At 44.6% G+C, this 20549-nt stretch overlaps 1 protein-coding gene and 1 long non-coding RNA gene across 3 annotated transcripts in view; one reads left to right on the top strand and one right to left on the bottom strand.

Annotated features, from left to right (window-relative positions):
* Nucleotides 1-1026: 1026 nt before the first annotated feature.
* On the bottom strand, nt 1027-2503 carry LOC139798154 (uncharacterized). The gene is made up of 2 exons (XR_011726747.1): nt 2322-2503; nt 1027-1415 (listed from the first exon to the last, which is right to left on the bottom strand). It is a non-coding gene; the product is annotated as an uncharacterized lncRNA (long non-coding RNA).
* Nucleotides 2504-5771: 3268 nt separating this feature from the next.
* Nucleotides 5772-20549, top strand: part of NEURL1 (neuralized E3 ubiquitin protein ligase 1) — a 154075-nt gene continuing 139297 nt past the window's right edge. The window contains exon 1 of one of the 2 annotated variants that reach the window (XM_071748344.1): nt 5772-6119. In XM_071748344.1, the coding sequence (XP_071604445.1) occupies nt 6035-6119 (85 nt within the window). In that variant the 5' untranslated portion in view covers nt 5772-6034. The remainder of the gene's footprint in view (nt 6120-20549) is intronic. The other variant, XM_071748347.1, reaches the window with a different exon arrangement.

Genomic DNA, 20549 nt, shown 5'->3' with positions numbered 1-20549 from the left:
GGGAGGAATGTAGGGAGACTGCAGGAGGACTTTTCATAGGGTTTTCCATGCACTCTCCTATGCCTTTCTCTCTCATCTGAAAGCTTTCCCTTTCTCACAAATGTGAAATAAAATGTTAACTTTGAAAAACCAATGGGGATGAGAGCCAAGCAGGGCTTTGCCAGAGCCTATGGGGCAAGAAAGAGTGCAGACTGTGAGGTGCTGGTTGACATGGGACAGAGGTTCAGAGTATATCAGTGGTTGGGATGGAGTGTGTCTGTGAGCATGGGCTAATCTCTGCAGGAAAGGAGAAAGGGAGCACGAGGTTAACTAAAGACATGAGTCAACCCTGTTGTCCTGCAGGATGCAGCTGGGGCTCTGAAAAGACCCAAGAAAAAGCCAGTTTAATAGCTTGGTGCCATCAGGAAGAGGACCCCGGTGGGATGCACAAGTATAAATCCAGGAGAATGATTTTTCCAGTAGCCTCTGGAGTGGCTACCTGCGTGTATATGAGGCACCAAAGTGTCACGTAAGTGATACTGTGTCTCTGCCTTGAAGGTCAGGCAGCAGCTTCTGCTCATGTTCAGATCGGTGCTGATAAATGGGACAATTGCTAATGTAAAGGTCAGAAAACAAACAGAATTAATCTAGAGCATCAAGCCGCCTGTACAAAATGTGTTTTTCCAGCTGCAAACTGTAGAGTCAGTGTGTCGCGAAAGATGGAGACTTTTTTCCTTACTCCACTTGTAGAAAACAAATATCTACCATTCTTACAAAGGAGGTGACCTAGGATTTAGCTTTCTCAGGGAAGGAACTCCACATTGGATGATCACCTGTCATGGTGACTTTTTAGTGGACTGCTATCTGAGACTAAGCACTTAAATGTCAATGAGAGTGTATTATCTGCAGATCTGTTCCCACCTCTTCATTTCAAGCCAGTCTTTCTAGAAGTATCTTCTCAGACTGTGCTGGCTGCTGCTCTGAAATCTGTTGCCCTATTGCACACAGAAAGCCATAGGCAAGAAGTCTCTCTGACTGAGAGAAGGCTCTCGTTATCCCATCCTATTTTAATTCTCAATGCTGAATTTGCTTTTGTCCCATCTGAGTCTTGCATCCAGCTCTGCATTGGTTTCAGAGGGGATAGCAACAGGGACAAACCTTTCTGATGTAGTGGCTGCAGGGCATTCCATTTTGCATGACACATGAAGAACATCATTGGCCAACTGTAATTCAGGCACTTAAAAATACATAAATTAGAAGATTAAGCCAAGAATTAGGTGCAGTCACTGTCTCCCAAATGATCTTTTCCCCCTGCAGCATGCAGATCTGTAGATTTCATGGATAGATGTGGCTTTTTTAGTACATGTGTTGAAGTTCTGATGCCAGGCATTTAATTATGGCACACCAAGTAACAGATGATTCTTTTGCAGATCCTTCTGACATACATAAGGCAAAGAATTATATTAACAGATGTGTGAAATCAGCAAAATCAAACCTTGCTCTGGAAGGGACTTATGATGTATCCCCATTCTCAACACCTTTACTACTTGGAGTGCCACATATGCTAAATCAGTTTGTTTCCTCAGTTTCTCCATCTGGAGACAGAGGAAAACAGGAAAAATGAGGAAAACATTCCCTCCTCTGTATTATCACTGAGATAAAAGTTTCCAGTAAGTGTAAAAGGTTGTTAAGCCATGCCAGGGTATGGCCAAGTTCTTGGTACCCCCACTCACATGCATGCCAACGCGTGGTCCAGGCTGCCAGCTTCCATGGATTTCTTAAACCAAAAAGACCAAGGCAGAGTCCAGCCACTGCTCTGTGTTTTGTCCTGTGACAATTGTTCCCTGGGTCAGGCCTTCATCTCTGAGCAACCTCTTAGGGTGTAAATTCTGACACATATTTGCCCAAGTCTCTGGCAGTGATGGCTCAGGGTGTGCTCCTGTTCTTGTGAGCCTTCATAGTTATGCCTTTTTTGTGGCTGCCTGGTTTCCTGTGTAATCCCTGGAGGGAAGATGTGCCTAGAGGGCACAAACACAGCCTTTGCAAAGGGAATTTTTAACTACATTTACTTCATTGCTACATAGCACTTCAGAGTTAGAGATCTTTGCAAAATACACAGGCTCCGTAGATCCAAAAGTGCCATCTGATCTTGTCTCCTTCCCAGTCTGAAAACATCCTTGTGTACTTGATCTAGTGAGCTGTCTGGGCACCTCTTTCCCAGCAAGATCTTTCTGCATTATTTTTTACCCTCCATTTATCTCAAAAATCCTCCTCCCCATCCCATCTCTCTCCTCTTTCACATATGCCTGAGCTGAACAGCTCGAGCTCATTCTTTAACCCACCTTTCAGGTAGAGAATTCTGGTTAGTGTTGTGACTTAAGGCAGTTGACCACTGTTCCACAAGGAGATGTGACTGTGTAGTGGCTTTCTCCTTGTGTTCTGTTTGTTCAGGTAATTGTGATCAGCTTTCCCAGAGCTGATGCTCATTTCAGATGAAGTTCATGGATTGACTGCATTGCCTCCATGAAGTTCACAGCACAAATTATGAATTAGTGGTCAGCACAAATACAGAAGGTGGAAGGAATAATAATTCAGTGCAAACTCATCCCACTCTGTCACACAGCATCCTCAGTCCAGCAGACCCCCACTACCTGACAGGATCTGTACTGAGAAATTGCATGCCCCTACTTAGCAAATTTCATTGATATCACTAATACTAAGAAACAAGGAATGTCCTGACTCACTGCCAGTTTTGGCAGTCTGTTTCAGTACTCCATGTTGCTGCAGCACAGTAAAAAGGCAAAAAACCCACAATCAGTATGATCCTGTTTTGTCTGTCATGAGCCCCTGTGATCACAGAGCATATTTCTCACCCTACTCAACATTTTCTGCAGGAAGAGCTGACATAAGTTGGCAAGGACACCAAGGCAACCCCTCCTTCTTACTCCTCCAACCACTGTCAGGAGCAGATTCAAAGACTCTGATAAAGAGAACCAAGATATGATCACAGCAAACCCCTGGTGCTATTTTGCGTTTCTCCCTGTGGTGTTAACTGCAGGCTGTGGTGTCAGGCAAAGTGAAGCCCATCCCTCACAGAGATGGAACATGTTGTTGAGGCAGATCTGTACAGCATCCTCCTTTCACATAGATGTAACTAAGCTTTACCTCAATTGGTTGAGCACATAATCAGCCAATTTATTTGGGATATAGTTTAATATTCACATTATGGTTCTAAAATTAAACTGGTTTCTCATGTCTAAAAGTCAGAGGGGATCTGGTGGAAGTGGAAAGCGCTCGGTCCTTCTGGGAGCTGGTCCACCACCCGGTGAGCTATCACACAAGGCACAGGTAGCAGTGTGCATGATGCATGTGTGAGCACCTTTATTTTAAAGGATGGCTGCACAGAAATGTTTCCTGTGCTATTAAATGGGCGTTCCCAATGCCTCAAATCTAAAATTCAGGTAACTTTCCTTCTACCTGTGAAGGAAAGTTCTGTCTAACTTCAGTCTGGAGAGGAGAAGGCTCCAGGGAGACCTTAGCGTAGCTTTCCAGTATCTGAAGGGGCCTACAAGAAAGCTGGGGAGGGACTTTTTAGGATGTCAGTTAGGATAGGACTAGGGGGAATGGATTCAAACTAGAGGAGGGTAGATTTAATAGATCTAGATTGGCAGGGGGGTTGGAACTAGATGATCTTAAAAGGTCCCTTCCAACCCTGAAAACTCTATGATTCTAAAAGATCTCTTGTAAATACAATGGAAAATGGCTCTTTTCATTATAATTTGCCTTATGATGACATCTCTTTCTGCCACATAAAACAGGAAGCTTCCCAGGAAAGTGACATTCCTCACTCAAGACCCCTTACAATTCAAGGACAAGCACAGACAGATTAGAGAAAAGGAAATGAGAAAGAACATGGATTATTTTTTTTTTATTGGTTGCAGACAATTAGGTTTAGGAGGTTGGAAGGTATTATGTGATGTGATGTGATGAAGTTGCCCATCTAAGGGCCATTCCAGTCTCTTTGTGGGCCCACTGTAACTAGCAGGTTGGAAATACAATGTTCACAAAGGATATGACTAAAGATGAGACTCAATCTCACTTAAGATCTGTCTCACCTCTGCTCACAAGCTTCCTGCCTGTGGAGGCAGCTGGTGGACTTATTGGGCCAGAGCAGGACCAGCACTGAACACAGAGGCTTGTGTTTGAGCAGGAGTCCAAGCCCTGCATTACCACAGCAGCACTCCAAGTGGCATGGTCATTCCTTCTAGATTCTGAAAGAATGAGCAAAGAGCAAACCATAGTGCACATCTCACCCATATTGCAATCTAAGGCTGGGTAGGATGGTAGATTCCTCAGCCTGGCCTCTTGCATCACAGGCACCAAAAGAAATCTTCGTCCTGCTTTCAGCATCAGGTTTCAATGGGTTTTCAGTTTTTCTTATGAAGTTTTATTATTTAACCTTAGAAGGCTTCCCCTCCTCCTCTGGAAGTTATGTATTTGAATGCTTTCAGAGACCAGTGGGCCTTTTGGCTCTTTGGATGGGAAAGTTGTGTCAGTAACTCTTTTTAAGGTGAAAATATGTTTGGTCCCTGAACAGGAAGGGCTTTTCTTATGTTTACTGGGAGAAGAGAGGGTGGAGATGGATGGATTGAAAGATGGACAAAATTACCTTTTGGAGGGAAGCTAAAATTAATTTTTTTGTGAACAGAAGGAAAGAAAAAGACATGTTACAGCCCTGACATAGCTGAACTGAAGCAGTCCTCAATCTTTAACATTTGCTGAAACTCAAGGTGAAGCTTGCATATGTGTGTATCTCCAGAACCTACAGAAAGGTAACGTGAATATGCAGTTGTGCAGAGGATCATTTCTGCACAGAAGTCTCCAACCAGGCAGGGCACGTGTGGGACATGTTTATAATGCAGCAGCTCTCAGAAGCCACACCTGCAGGCAATGCACCATACTAGCACTTCATCAGTACAAGCTCCTGATCCTTCCCTGCCAGTGATGTTTCCCTCCACCCCATTTCTACCAAACCTGACTTCCCTGAGCTTGGCTGGAGTTCGTCACTGCTTTGAGCCACCAAGGTGAGGAAAGTGTTGGATGTAGGTTGTGGACCAGCAAAGGACCTACTCACCCCTCAGACTGCCTTCTTGTTCACCTGCCCCAGAGCTGGAGAAGGAGCTGTATGCTCATCTGTTTTGCCTCCCCAAGTTCTGCTCTGACATATCTGCCTCTGTGAGAATCCTAAATGCATTAGGACAATCCATCAGAGCACAACATGTCTGCCTGGGTGGATGCTAAGGCATGATGCAGCTTCTTCGATGGGCCTGGATTCTGGGCTCAGCTGCAAATTTCCTCTCTAGGAAAGGTTCCGAGCTGGCCCTGGGGAAGCAGTATTACAGCCAGCTGGTGTGAGGGCGGCCCAGCTTAGCAGCGGGGAGGTGGAGGTGCGCTGCGCTGCTCCACAGGTGGCTGCCCCGGTGGGCTGGGGAGAGGAATTATATCCCAGCCCCCTGCGGCTGCCCCTCGGGGCGTGTGGTCCTGGGCATCCGCCAGGTTTCAGGGGGCCCCTGAGTCGCGGGGTGCTCGGGGTGGGAGGAAGGAGGGGAGGGGTGAAGGGAAAGCCGCCGGTGTTTGCTGCCGGTGCCCCGGGGAGTCGGGACGGGTCTGGAGAGGCTCGGGAGATGGATCCCCGTACCCCCACCTGTCGCGCCAGCGGTGGCACATCTGGAGGGCGCTCGGCGGCGCTCCCCCCGCCCCCCCTCGGGGAGGAACAACTGTCTCCATAGCGACCGGGCGCGGCGGGGGGGCCGCGGTGCCGCCGCCCCGCCCCGCCGTACCGAGCCGCGGCGGAGCCGAGCGGAGCCGGCGCGGCCCCGCGGAGGGCGGCGGCGGCGGGGCATGGGGCCCGGCGGGCGGCGGGCAGGAGCCGCCGGGGTGTCGGCGTCGGAGTGAAAGCGGGAGACGCTGGCGGAGCGCGATCTTCTCCCGCTCCCGCCACGGCCACCGGGGAGAGACCTCGCACGGTGCCGCCCGGCCCGGCTCGGATGCCGCCATGGGGAGCCGCTTCTCCAGCATCCCCGCGCTGCCCCGCGGCGGCCAGGGCCGCCTGCACCGCGCCCGCCACCACCACCTCAAAGGTACGGCTCGGCCGGCACCCCGGGCAGGGCGGGCACCCCCAGCACCCCTGAGCATCCCCGGCGGGACTAGAACCCGCGGTTACCTGAGGCGGCAACGCAGCCCGGAGCAAGATGGGTGCTCTGGGCACCCCGAGGTGGGGTGGGCACCCGGGCAAGGACACAAACCTAGAGCACCCCAGGGACTCCAAATTAAGATGAGCTCCCCAGGCACTCGGGACACCCCAGGCACCTCCGGGCAGGCAGGGCTCCCTGAGCACCCCAGGGTTGGATGGCCTATGTCTTGCACCACGGGCTCTTTTGGGCCCCTTTGCTCTGCTCCCAAATTGCTGCTGCTCCCCTGGCAGTGCCTCGTGGGGGGCTGATCAGTGCACAGGTCTCCCGGGGCACTGTCACTCCGTGAAAGCACGAGAGGAATTGGACCACTAAAAGCCCCAAGTGCTTCTCGGTGAACGAAAGCTTTGCTTTGGCACCTTTTCTGGGTGCTCTGTGAGCATGGGACTGTCAGTCTTGTTTAGAGGAGGGCAGGGCATATATGGGGCTCCTTGTCCACCTTACTTGCTTATTCTACTCCTCATGAGGATGAAATTAATTTTCTGAAATCCTGGTGGACTGTCAGGACCAAATCAGATGGGGATGACTTGCTTGAGGCAAGCAGGAGTGACTACCCAAGGTCTCCTCTGTCACTGCCCTTTTTTTCACCCCCTTTTGGTGTAGGCTGGGAGCGTGGTAGCAGAAAATAAGCTGCTGTTCTCAAAGGGGGTTTTTTTGGGCAATGGTATGCCCCATATGTATTCAGTGCTACCTGGATACTCTTCACTAAGGATATTTTCACAGCTGAAGGCACTGAATGATGGGGTAGAGGATGTCAGGCATCTCTAAGCAGGGAATGAAGCAAGATGCTTCTTCCACAGCCATTTCAGATGATCAAAACTTGTTGCAGCTTCCCCAGTGCATTGCAGAATTTGCAGCCACCAGTGTGGAAAATAGAGATGTTGCTGTTTGCCATAATTTTTTTGGAGCTTTTGGATACTTCGGCATGGTCTAGGGGAGTGGAAGTGGTTAATGATGAGCAGGGCATTATACTGTTGTATATATACTGTTGTATCAGTATATATTCACATGTATACGTATAGCGTTGTTATACTGAAGAATTTTCTGATATTTGCATTATTCTTCCATTATACCTCCCTGCTCCCTTCTTCTGTACTTGGATGACTTGGAAGATTTGCATGAGCTGAGGGTGATTATATCATGGCTTTTTGAATGGCTGTGCAAGGAGATGTTCTGAGTCTGACTTTGTCCATGACAGAGCAGTAAGCAAACTCAGCCCAGACAATGGCTGTGCTTAACATCAGATGTGCAAGGAGGGGGATGCTGAACTCCAAACGGTGAACAATCACCCTCTATCAATTCAAACATGAAAGCACACGCAATCCTGTAGTAGTTGGTATGCAATTGTAAACTGTCAGGGAGGATTTATCTCCTGAGAATCATGCTGTCAGCTTGAAATCTTTTTGGAGCAACCTTAAGCAGATAAAAATTTATAAACTGGAGCTAGAAGGGACGCTGCCACTTAATCCATTATCTGTGGTTTATGTGAGATTTTGAAGATGCTCTGTATGAATCACATGTTTTTTTGAGGGTGTGGGGTGTGTGTTAATGGCACTTTGTTTCTTTCTTTTTTTCTTTCTTCCTTCCTTCCTTTAATTTCTATTTTAAATCAATTTCTACCTGTGCTGAAGCAGCAAGCAGAAATGTTCTCAAGGCTGTAGTGTAGCACATAACTGAAATGATTTTGATTTGGAATAAAGAGTTAACAGGATATTGCCTTTGTTGTGAAAAACAAGCAACTGCCAGGGACAATATGTGCCTTTTCTGCCTTTTTTTTTTTTTTTTTTTTTTTTTTTTTTTGATACCAGATTGCCTCAGGTCCCACATTTAAATGCAAAATAAACAAGTCTAATTGCATCTGACAGGTTCGTGTAAAATGGTCTGGAGGCAGAGTAGTGAAAGTATGAATGTCACACAGTTTTCTAACATATCTGCCATTTAACATTTTGTAAAGTGTATTTTAATGGAAGGTCCCCAGTTGTTCTTCCCTCAGTGTCTGTCTCAGTGTTAGGGACAGTGAACTTTGATACTTTGGTCACCATCTAGTATTCTTCTTCTGTGATAACCTCTTCCTAACTTGGTGCTAGGGATGGTTTAGACTCATTCTTGCTAAAGAAGAAGCTATGATTGCAGTAAGTTTCCCAGGCTGGTCCTGGGGACTCTCAAGTCAGCCCTTGAGCATTGTGAGTTCATCTCTGCTATGTAAGAAATAAAACCTCCAAACATTGTAGAGCTTTTGTCCACATGTACTGAAAATTTTTATACCTTTCTGTTAGTTCTGCTAAAAGGGGTCACTGTTAGTTAAACAAATCTTCTGAAGACCGTGTGATGCTTTTGGTAGTAATGAAGGCATAACACAAATAGCATAACACAAATATTGTTGAAGACTGGCATGGCTGGCAGAAAAACTTGCTTTGCTTCCTATGGTAGTGTATAAGAAGGAAAGCACCTGACTTGATTCTCAGGCTTCAGATGCAGTTTTAAAACCAGAGCTCTGAAATAGGCAGATCTTTAGTGAAGGTGCCTGCAACAGGAAACCTGTAACTGTGGGCTGATGATTTTGGAGTTGCTTCCTGAGTAGGATGGTACTTTAAAATCTGTTGTGTTTAGCCCTTTATAAAAGGACTTCACATTGCTGTTCACTAAGACTGATAGATGTGAGCAGTTTGGAATTACCTGTTCAGAAGTAGCATGTCATGTCTGGGTTGTTAATCCAGATTTTGGTGTCACAGTTTTGCCTTGCAGGGATTGACCAGTTTGGAGACAGTGTGAACTGAAGTCAGTGGGAACATAAGTCCCCCAGGACCACAGCTGATCAGATGGCACAGCCCTGATGTGGGCTGTTAGTCTTTAAATCCTGGTTAGTAATTGGAAGGAGGCTGTCACTTGGTGATACCATGGGGAGGTTGAGGTGAGATTATTTTCAGTGTTCCTCTGAGTATTCCCCTTCCCATAACCCAGACGTGGCTGTTTCTCTGGGTATGGTGGGTGGTGATTCATTGTGTACTTTCCTAATACCGAACAAAAGATTGTGATTATCTGGTAATAATCTCAGTGATAAACTCTGGGAAATTTTTGCCACCCTCTCTGAAATATGGTTTGTGATAACTATCAAACAAGGTGTGCATGACTGTTTGGAGTGGAAGTGATTTGATCACTCCTCTGTATCTAATCTCCTGGATTCTGAGGTGAAAAAATATCAGCCTGTGCATTATTGTCCCTGTGTACTGTTTATTCACCAGTGCCAGGGTATTCTGGCTTTAACTGTTCCAACCAAGGAGACTTCTATTATTTCTCAAGACATACATCCCTGGTTCAACTTGTTTCCCTTCCTCAGGGTTCTTCCAATGACAGTCTATTCAATTGCTCTCTTAATTCTCCTCTTTAAATCTAGTGTAGCTAGGTAAGTTATTCTCCTTGCCTGGTGTTGTATCTTCCAAATCTCTGTGGCTGTTGCATTTCATCCTTGGCAGCTGCTGGGTGTGTTTAACCCTTCCTATGGCGATGTGTGAGCTGTGTACCCTGTTAGGACTGTTGTGTAGTTCCCAAATTTCCTTGTCCAGGATGCTAGAAATGCAGTTTTTGTTAGCCCTTAGGTCAGAGGTGGGGCACAGGACCTGAATGTCATCCCATGCAGCTCTTCATCCTCACTTGTCTCAGTATCCTCAGTTTCAAGGTTTAGCCATTTCTGTGGGCAGCAGGTCAAACATTATAAAAGCTAAGAAGTTATTACTGTCTTCACTCTTAAATCCTTTCTTCCAGCCTCCTACTCAGGTTTACTGCTCCTTCCTGAGCCCCCCTTGCCTTGCAAGGCAGCTTTCCACAGTGAGTGACAGCAAGTAGGATTTCTTCCTGTCACTTTTCTCATGGGTTAGCACACCTAAGATATTTATGAAAACAAATTCATGCAGTAGCTTAAAGCCCAAGCTAGTTGGAGATCCACTTTTCAGAAGTGGCTGATTACTCATGGGTTATTCTTTATTGTTTGTATTACAGTGGCATCTGGAGGCTCCCATTAAGATTTGAGTCGTGTTGTGTGGGGTGCTTCCAGGCCCCCCTGTCTTTACTGCTCATTCATACCAATGGTTCTGTGGGATGATTTGGGGCTTATATCTGCAGACTGTCACCTCTGCAGGACAGTATTTCTTAATCCCTTCCTGATGTCAGAATCAGCAGGGGCTTGCCAAAGGGTACAACTCTGCCTTTCTGGCTGCAAGCCCCCCCGAACACAGCTCAATGTGCAGCACTTCACCAGGGAGGCAGGGGCTTTGCTGCTTTTTCTGGCCCATGGGGGATACCAGTTATGATTATATATTTTCTAGTTACTGTTACAAATTTTGTACATCCCAATGACACATAAGAACATTGGACTTTTTTCTCTTTGGTGTTTTATGAGCTTCTGAAATAAACAGAGAAGATAATAATCTGACTGGTGAAGGCATTTCAATAATTGTATGTTGTTGACAGGAAAGTCTGTCTGTTGCCAGCTCCATTTTATGCTCTTGCTAGATAAAAAGCAAGTAAGGAGTAAAAGAATGTCAGCCATTGGTGGTTGTGGGGATTAGAAGCTGGGGTGCAAGCCATTCACTGGGAGTGGGGGAGGATGCCAATACTTATGCTGTGAGATATCCTCAGCTTCCATTCCTGTTATAATTGTTTCTTGTTTGAAGTATTATTTAATTTTCTCCCAGCCTTAGAGAGTCAGAATTTTCAACATTCAAGGTTTTGAAGGATGCCTCTTGCTGCCTGCTTTACTGCTTTCATTCAGTCCTGGATTGTGCTCTTGTTTCCCTCTGACCTGTCAGTGTGTCTGGGCTGTAGATGTAAAGTTTTTCCTGCCTGAGGTTCTCAGGTTTGTATGACATTCTCCTAAGCACTAGATTTTTTTCCCCAAACTTAGATTTATTGCATTTAAACTGCTTAAGATTGCTCAGTGCTCCAAACACACCAATTTATTAATCTTACTTTTCTTTTCCCTTTTCACAAGGTGCTGAAGCCTGTTGGTGGAACAGGTAATGCTGCAGCTTGTCAGAAATTTACCAGGAACTCTCTGGTGCTTTGCCAACAGCCTCTGTATTTTTCAAGGGCAAGAAAGGCTACCTCTGTAAACCAGTGGGAACCAAAACATCAGTGGGGTGACTGAGCTGAAAATGGTAGTCCAAGACTCAGGAACAATTGTAAAACCCAAATGAAATACCAGATATTATAAGGGAAGGTGAACAGAAGAAAATAGATGCCATGATTAGGTTGTTGTATAAATCTGAGTATTGTATGTAGTTCTGCTTCTTTGCTTTCCACTGTCTTAATAAGAAGATCCATGAGAACTGGAAAAGGTTAGAGCATGGCAACAAGGACAGTCAAAGGTCTGGGTTAATTTCATATAAGGAATGATTGAATAAACTATGACTCTAGCCTGTGGAAAAGTGGAGCAGGAAATTACTAGCATGTAGTGAAGGGGCCGAGCTCCACTCTTCATTGTCTCTTCCAGTACAAGAATTAGGAGAATATCAGATGAAACTGGTAGATTCCAGGTCCTTTTGAACAAAAGGAGGTTGAAGCCATCTGCAGTACTGTGTAGCTTTGCAGAGCTCCTTTCTAGTGGATGTTGTGGATGCTAAAATGGGTCCATTTTTATGGGAGATCAGAGGAGGGCATGAAAGAGAAATCCTTTGAAGTTTGCTACCTCCAAAGACCACACATTTGCCCTGCTCATCTGGACTTCTCATGGGTGATTTCCTAGGCTATGAATGTTCAGATTATAAGGGTTACACTGAAATGAGAACTTAAGACTTCTCCACACCAGTGAAAGGTGAAGCTTGGTTGTTTAGACATTGCATGGATGCATGGATGCATGGATGGATGGATGGATGGAGGGAGGGAGTCAGCTCTGATGATTACTGGTCTCTAGCTCAATCCATTCTCTTTTTCATCAATGTTGCTGCCTGAGTGTTTACAGAGTGGTTCATTGCCATGGCAGCCTTTAAGAACACCCAGGCTTTATCTGGGAGATGGCAGGGATTGTGACGAGGTCCCTGTGCAAACTCCCATTACAGGTTCCTTGGGTGAGGCTGTCTCCTGCACCCTGTGGCTTTTACAGGTGCTTTTGCATTTGTAGGCTCTTTTGGAGTGAGAGAAAGCAGGTTCTCTTTGCTTCCATTGACTTCCTGAGTGACAGGGGCCTCAGTAGCCTCAACTTCATTTTGTTTTGTAGAGTACAGAAGTAGCAGCTTTTGTGAATATCTTTGTATCTGGGAAGGCTTCTAATGCAGAGGCTTGGAAGATTTCAGATTTGGCAGCTGTTCTTACCTACTGCTGGTAGGATAATTGCAGGAACCAGCTACTTCTGCATCACTGAAATTGTTGCCCGTGGCAAGTACATAAGTACATGTTGTTTCAATTACAGTGCATACCCTTGTGGTGGCTACTTATTTCAAACTGGGCCTCCACATGTGTTCTGACTTGGTCTGCCTTGAAATTGTAGGACATGTGAGTGATCCAATTCTAACCTGTCCTGAGGATTGGGGTCTGTAATGTCTGTGTTTCCATATTGTCTCTATCAGAAATGGTTGATCTAAGATTAACCTTAATCACAGCACCGTGCGATGCTCAGTGCTGTGCTGCAAACCAACAAACCCCAAAGCAGTTTCTTTAATCAAAGCACTGCGCAGGTGCCCAGTTCTGTGCCACAAATTGACAAATCCCATAGGAGTTTTGGGGACAGGGGCTGAATTTTAACTGAAACTTAGGGTCTGGCAATGGTTAACATTTCTGCTGTGACTGCAATGTGTATGTATGAAACTGAGTTACCTTTTAACCCGGATAACTAGGGTACTGCTGGCTGTGTGGCTGGGGAGTAAGGCAAGCACTTGGATACTTACCCATACTGAGGTCTGGGTTGATTCAACTGTGTGGTTAAAATTGAGGTGGGGTAGATTTTAACCTCCATTAATTCTTGGGAATCTCTAGCTGATAAAAGCATGTTGTATATAAGATTCTAGGTTATGTTTATACTACTGGTTATTTGGCCTTCCAGTTATAGGATTAAAATAGGACTGTATTTGAGAATTAGAGAGTGGAGGATGCCATGGTGGTATTATATTTATACGATTCTCCATCTTGGTTCAGCTGTTTGCTGAAGCACAGGGAAGGATTCTCAGCTCATAGAAAGATGTCAAGTTAAACCTCAGGGCATTTTTGTGTGCAACTCTAAAAAGTAAATGTTAATAGTTCTCCGTCAGCCTTGGAGATAAAAAAAAACCCAAAACTTTCAGATTTTTTAGTTTGAAAAAACTTGCTTAATGCAAACATTTTTTTTTAAAAGCCTGTACTAAAATTTTAGACAAAATGGGTTCTAAAGTACTGGTGTTGTTTACAGGGTCTCCTTCCTTTCTTTGTACCTTTGCATTCAGTATTTGGGTTTCACGCTGGTGACACTGACACTTCCAGATGTTCCTGCATGTGTGGGTTTATAGACATGTGAATGGGCATATGCAGGGATTCTCTATTCACTGCTGACCCCATAATTTTTATGGTATGGCCAGAATACACCCTATATCCAGCATCAGGACTTGCTAAGATTGATAGCTGCCAAGTTATTTTCCAAATGCATCACGGTCCTTTCAGCAAAGCAATGGCTGGGGAGCTCTGTAACAAGCCAGAGCCAGTGTCAGTAACTAAGTCACTGGGCAGCAAAGGAGGAACCTGGATTCTGGAGAGACAAGGGACCATGGGATGTTTAGCAGACCTGGAAATCTGTAATCTTTTGTCCCAGTGGAATTAATCAGGGGCATTTTTTGGATATTGGTTTCCTACGGGAGGATCTGAATAGGATCATGAAAGTCTTTGCAAGCAGCCCATCTGTACATCCCTCTGGCTTCACCCTACTTGAAAGCTGCAGCTCACACTCTGACCCAGAGACAAGAAAAATAATAATGTTATGCTTGGTTCATTCTAACTTACATTGACTTCCCATGTGTCAACATAAAATTTAAAACCCCCACTGATCATCTTTTATCCTCTGTTAGGCATAAGCTCTGCTTGATTTCCCTTTAACTGCTACTTGGATGGAGACGTGACTGTGTTTTGTGCTCTGCTGCGCATCAACACCATCTAACAGAAAGATTGGTGTTAAAGTCTTAATTTGCTACTGGATAGGCTTTTGTCAGATAAGCCAAGCAGGTGTAGATCGAGTTTATTTGCCATCCAGATCCCAACTCTTCATCAGAAGTTTTGTTCAAATCTCCTCTTTAAGGGATACCTGTGTAATACAGCACTTAATTGTCTTGTTGTAACTCAGGATTTCTTTTATATGAGCAATTGGTGCAATTGTGTTTTTAAACACCTATCTGTCTTATCTTGGAGGATCACTTTGTCTCCATGATGAATGCTAGTTTTTTTTTATACTTAACAAGTATTTACTAGGTAGGAATGGCAGAGATGGTTTTCTGTAGAAATATTGAGTCACTATAGAAGACAGGATACAAAGAACTAAATGTTGCAAACAGAATCTGTGTATTACGTGAGTGAGTGACTCACTTCAACAGATGTGACAGAAAATGGAAAAAAGAAAATGCATTGCTAAATTATTATGTTGCAGCTTTTCAGCAAACACAGAAAGAGGAGAAGTAGTTGAAATAATTTACTTTTTAAACTAAAAAATACAGTGTAAACATTATAAAGGACATGGGGAACCTCTGATATTAGTATGGATTTCTACATTCCCACTCTTGTCTCTGTATATATTTTGTTTACCTGTCTTAATGGTACAACCCTTCAACAAGTACATCCCTTAGCAGGTATAATATAAAGTAAAGGTCCAAAAGGTTCTCTGTATTTAAATCCATTACTTCTTTTTTTTTTTTTTTTTTTTTTTTTCCCCTGTTTGTTCTTGAGATGTTAATAGGTAAATATTGATAGCTTAGAGTTTTGGTCCTCCACATGTGATCTGTTCTGCATTAGCTGTCCTCACCATTTGCTGGATCCCTCCTGCCCTGTGGAGGTCACCTGGTGCTCAGTGCATTTCCTTCAGACAGTTGTTCTTAGATCCTATTGGCATGCACTTGAGCAATGAGCAGAGATGAAAAAAAGAGCTTGAGGTTTCAGCCAGAGAAGTCCTGCAAGGTGGGACCTGTAGCAGTGAACAGAGCAAGCTCTGATTGCTTTTGCCCACACTCTGTGTCTCTGGTGGCTGAGCAGATATTGTCAGTCTCTGGATGTCAGTCTGACACAGAGTCCTGGAGGAAAAATTACCGAGTGATGGGTGGGAAAAGAAACTGAGGGTAAACTCCCGACCTGGAAATGCTAATGCTACATCCATTATTAATAACCCTGCTGTGAAAGGAAAACGCTTTGCTGCAAATGAAACTGTGATATGGGACAGTGGCAGGCAAAATTAAAATTTCATACTTGCTGTGGCCTAACAATAAAAGTTTTGTGGTACACATCCAGCAATGTCTCTATAAATAGTCTCATTTTCTAATCTTGCAACTCAGAATATGACAGAAGATTATAAGTAGGAAAACAGTTCAGTGTAGCTTTTAGCTGTTTTTCTTCTGTGTCCCTTGCTTCTGCTGGAGCATTACTGCTGTGCCTCATGTAATTCATAAGGAGACAACATTATTCAGAAGTACAGAATGTCACTAGGAGGAGGAGAGTTCAGATAAAACCTGGAAGATTTATGACATAGTTTAGATAAGGCGATTGTAGGAACTGAGATGAGGGAAGTAATGAGAATTTACAGTCCAGTGGCATTTCTCAGGGTGTGAGGACAACTACTTCATACCAACTCCATTGGGTCAGATATAGAGTGGAATATGTTTTAATAAGGTGCTCTACATGCTTGATTGCAAAGGCAATCAAGGAACCCTTTTGCTAATAAATAACGGAGACACATCAGTGTGGGCTCTGGCCACACAGGTCTAGGACCTGATCCAAAACCAACAGAAAGTCCCTAGAAAATTTTACTGGGGCACAAAGAAAACTGCTTTTTCCTTTTGATCTTATTTCCCATAGAAGGAACGGGCAAGGATGACCTCTCCTTCCTTCTCTCTGCCTTGCTGGTGATGCAAATCCTTGTTTCTGACCCATCCTTGGAGCCCTCCCCAGCAGTTTCACGTGGGGCACCTGAAGGCAGTGAGGAGAGCTGCACCCTGGGGAAGTTTTGCTTGAGAAAGGGCAGCTAAAAACCTCCTGCAGCTTTTGTGGGTGGACACCAATAACCCTTTCCCACAGGGAACTGCAGATCACTTTCTAAACCATTGTGAAGTTTTCTTGTGGTGGCTGTGGGAGGAGGCATGAGGGAGTATCTGTAGATGTGAAGCACCATGAAACTGGAGCTATCTTCTTTTTGCTGTATGAGAGGAGTTAGGAAAACGTAGGAAGAGTGTTTGTTCAAGCCCCAGCACTGCTCACCTGCTGTGGGGTGGGCTCCCCACGCCGTGGCTTGGAGGAGCCGAACTCTCCACCAGCACCATTTTGGCACATGTCCAGGCATCTCGGTGGAGCATGATGATGGGCACACATCCAGCCATGGATAACTACGGAAATCCTCTTCTGTGCCTTTATCACAACCTTCTTGTGGAGGAGCTAAAGCAGTAACAAAACTTGAGGTCCCACTGCGGCTGTTGTAAGGCGACAGGAAAGAGCTTGTGCCATCCCCTTGTTCTAAAATAGGCTGATGTCTAAGGAGGTAAAATGATTTATTTATATTTTGCACAACGATTCAGCAGCAGGAAGACTCAGTTCATCTGTTCAACACTGTACTTCGATCATCCATCAGCTTCCATAGGGTTCTTGGGATTCAGGCTTGGGATCCAGTTTTGCCTCCAAGGGAGATGCTAGGAGGCTTCCCCTTGTACTCCCAGTCCGTTGATGCAGCTGAGCAGGTGTTCACCTCCATCTGCCCACATCACCCTCTCCCTGCATGGCAAAGCATTAGCAGCATCTCCCTGCAATGGTGTTCAGCTACCCCTGGCTCAGCTGGGCACTTCTCTCTCCTGCAGCCCCTAGAAAAGCCTCCTTAAATCTTAACAGCTCAAAAGCCAATGGACATCCCTGACCCTGCCTGGCTAAACTGGGGCCAAATACTGCTAGCAAGTTCTGTACCAGCCCAAGTTCTGGTATTTCAGTGTAAATTCCCAGTCATAAGCAATTACAAGCACTGGCAGGTGAAATGCTTCCTAGACATGGGCTTTCTGTGCTGTAGCCTATTTAGCAGGAAGGAGAGTTACCTTCTCACGATGAGATTCTGCAGGCAGATCATACTTGCTGTTGGAACACAGGTTTTATTTATAGTAAAATGCTCCCAGGTGTGCCTTTTAGTAGTGCTTCTGGGCTAAAGCAAGAATTTATTATTAAGAGGCACACAAACCATATTATGCACTGAGGCAGAGCTGGAGCAGGGTGTTTTTTTCTCTGATTCAGGGAGCTGATTGAATTTAGTGACAGATGCCAAGTATTTATGTGCTTGCTTGAGTTTATCTGTTAAATTTGAAAGTGTTAAAAGAAGGAGTTATTCTTGGAATAAGCATATTAAATAGTGATGGAGAGTTCCAGCTAGTTATTGGTAGGGTGGTATTTTATTACTATGTGTGGGTGTTCAAAGTATACTGCTCAGACTATCAAAATAGAAAGCTATGGGGACTGGCACCAGAATACTGGAGTTGAGTTCAGGGAGCCCTGTGTCTTTGCTTGTGACATTGCGTGGTATCATGGTGAATACAAAGAAATTTTATTTATTGTGTATGTACAATTGCATGTAATATATTGTTTTGCAAGTCTAATATTTGCTGTAAAGTTCCTGACAGTTATCCAGATTTCTACATTAACACAGGGATGCACTACTTTAATTTTAAGTATGTCTTTTAGCATGTTGACAAATGTCCAGACTCTAGAGAATCTGTTACTTGCTTTGGAAACCACTGCAAATGTACCTCATTCCCTTTTGCTCATTCTCCCTCTGACCAGTAGCCTTCTGTTTTTAATTTGTTTTGTGTTTAATTTGTTCTGTAACTTCATTTAAAATAGCCCCTGGCCTTTATTTTTTTTTATAGCTTGTTTATAGTTTTTAATAGTTTTAAATTATTTTCATTTTATTACCTTATCACCTCCTTAATGCATATTTTACCCTATCATTATTTGTCTAACCTTTTACTCTTTCCATGGGCCATCTTGAAGCTCTTGAATGGTGATTCTTTACAGCTACACCAGGACTCAGGGTGAGGATGAACAGCTGACCCATAATCTTCAGGCAGGCTGTCACATTTGCAGTGCCTCTGGGCCATCTTGTGCCTCAAAAATTAATGTTACTTACAAATTGCCTTCTGCCATGCTCCACCAAGTAAGATGATGCTGTAATTATTTATGACAGTTAAAATCTCCTGAAGTATTCAAATAAAAGCCAGACATACAGGGAAAGCATGTCCTGTGGAGGAAGGTTACCAGTAGGACAGAAAGGATGGCTTGCTTTTTCTGCAGGTCACATTGACAGGGCAGTGAGAAACACATGTAAGAGATGGAGATCTAGATGTGCTACATTTAGGGGGAACTCCCTAGCTGCTGCCATTGGACTATTTTCATGGGTTTGGATGACTGAATGACCCAAATATAGCATAAGCTTTTGACTGTTTCATTTTTATAGTGATGCAAATGCAGCAGGTGAAGGCTGAGAGCGCTGCATCTAATTTAGCAGTGTTGCTTTAGCAACATCGTGTAGGATGCAAATAGTCTCCTTGGTAACACTTCCGAAGTGTCATTAGATAAAAGAGATGGTTATAAACACAGAAGCAGATCAGGATGAGAGACCTGCTCTTGTGCTGTGCCTTTTTATAGCCCCAGACATCACCATTAGCAGGAGGGCAAAAGGAGAGGGCAGAGCTGTTCTGAGGATCGTAGCGCTTGCTGGTGTTTCACTAGTGTTTTCTCTGTTGTGCTTTGGAAAACTGCACCACTGGTGATGGGGCTTCCTGATCTGGTTTAAATAAGGTTTTAAATAAAGGGAGGGTGTTGTCCCTGCCCACTCATGGTACTTGTCAGAGACACACTAAGTGTTCTCCCCCTTTCCAGGGATGTTGTTTGCAGATGTTAACCCATCTGCCCTCGACCCAACAGCATACTGATGTCTGGGTGAATTCTGAACCCACAGGTCAGGACAAGGAGAGGGAAGTAGACCCCAGAGCTCAGCATGAGTGTGACCCTTCCATCTTCATGCTGGAGAAAGGGTGGAGACTGAGGTGGTGGTGGAGGATGCTTCTGGGGTGGGATCAAGTACAGGATCTTCTCCCCTTCTGCTGAGCTTCTGCTGCCTGGAATCACTGCCAGTGGATTGCCTCTCCAGAACCAAATTTGGGTTTCTCTGGTGAGTTCTGAAGACCCTTTCTGAGGGATTAGCAGCACAGTAAGGATGAAGGTGGGAAATGGGGCTAGTGCTTAGACACAGAACAATTGTTTTTGCTGTTGGCATTGTCATATAGAAAAGAGGCAGCTTTTCTGGCTCTCTTGATTACTGATTTTGTCAGCCTTAGCTGCTGGACTGAAGGGCTTACAGGAGAATCCTAGCTTTTGCTTAACTCTCCTCAATTTTATGTACTCCTCTGGTGTAGGCAGATACTGTAAGGTAGAAAAGGAATATTAACTAATGGCTCAAAAATCAGAAAGTATGCATATGAAACACCAATGCTTTTGTGTTACTCTGATTTTTATTTTAATTGCACTCGTCAATGCCTGAGGGTCTCATCCAAGGAATCTGGATGCTTGGTAATGTCAGCTGCAGCACATGAAAGACAGTGGAAGGTGCCAAGTCCACAAGAGTATCAAAATAGGTTTATTCCAGTCTGAGGTGAGAGTCTAAAAGAGAAGATGATTTTGTTTTATCATGAGCTTGACCCTGCTTCAGTAGAGACAAACAATTGGTAGACTTTTGCATTTGTATTTTTTTTTTTTTAAATCCTCTGAATCAGAGTTAAGCCAGACCCTTACAGCCAAACAGCTCCTGATGTATGACCTTCAGGTCCATCCATAAGCAGAGGCTGGAGGCTGAACAGTCCAAGGGTCCCTTTTTCATTTCAGCAGTGTGTAGCACCTTGCAATTTAGGTACATTGCAGAAGACTGACTGCAGTTTTTCCTGGTCAAATGTAAAAGTGAATTCAAATGTCAATAATCTGTATTTACAATGAGAACTCAGAAAATAACCCCAACCATTGCTCACAGCCCTTTTTTGCTACCAAATCCTCTTGGAATCCATCCATCTTCTTATCAGTCATATCTTGTAGCCTCCATTGTAAATGTCAGTGCTAATTAATGAGACCTTGGCCTTCCGTGTA

The sequence above is a fragment of the Heliangelus exortis genome, chromosome 7 (assembly GCF_036169615.1).
Source record: "Heliangelus exortis chromosome 7, bHelExo1.hap1, whole genome shotgun sequence".
NCBI lineage: Eukaryota > Metazoa > Chordata > Aves > Apodiformes > Trochilidae > Heliangelus > Heliangelus exortis.
Note: the sequence above shows the minus strand (reverse complement) of the source record. Positions and strands in the feature narration are given on the sequence as shown.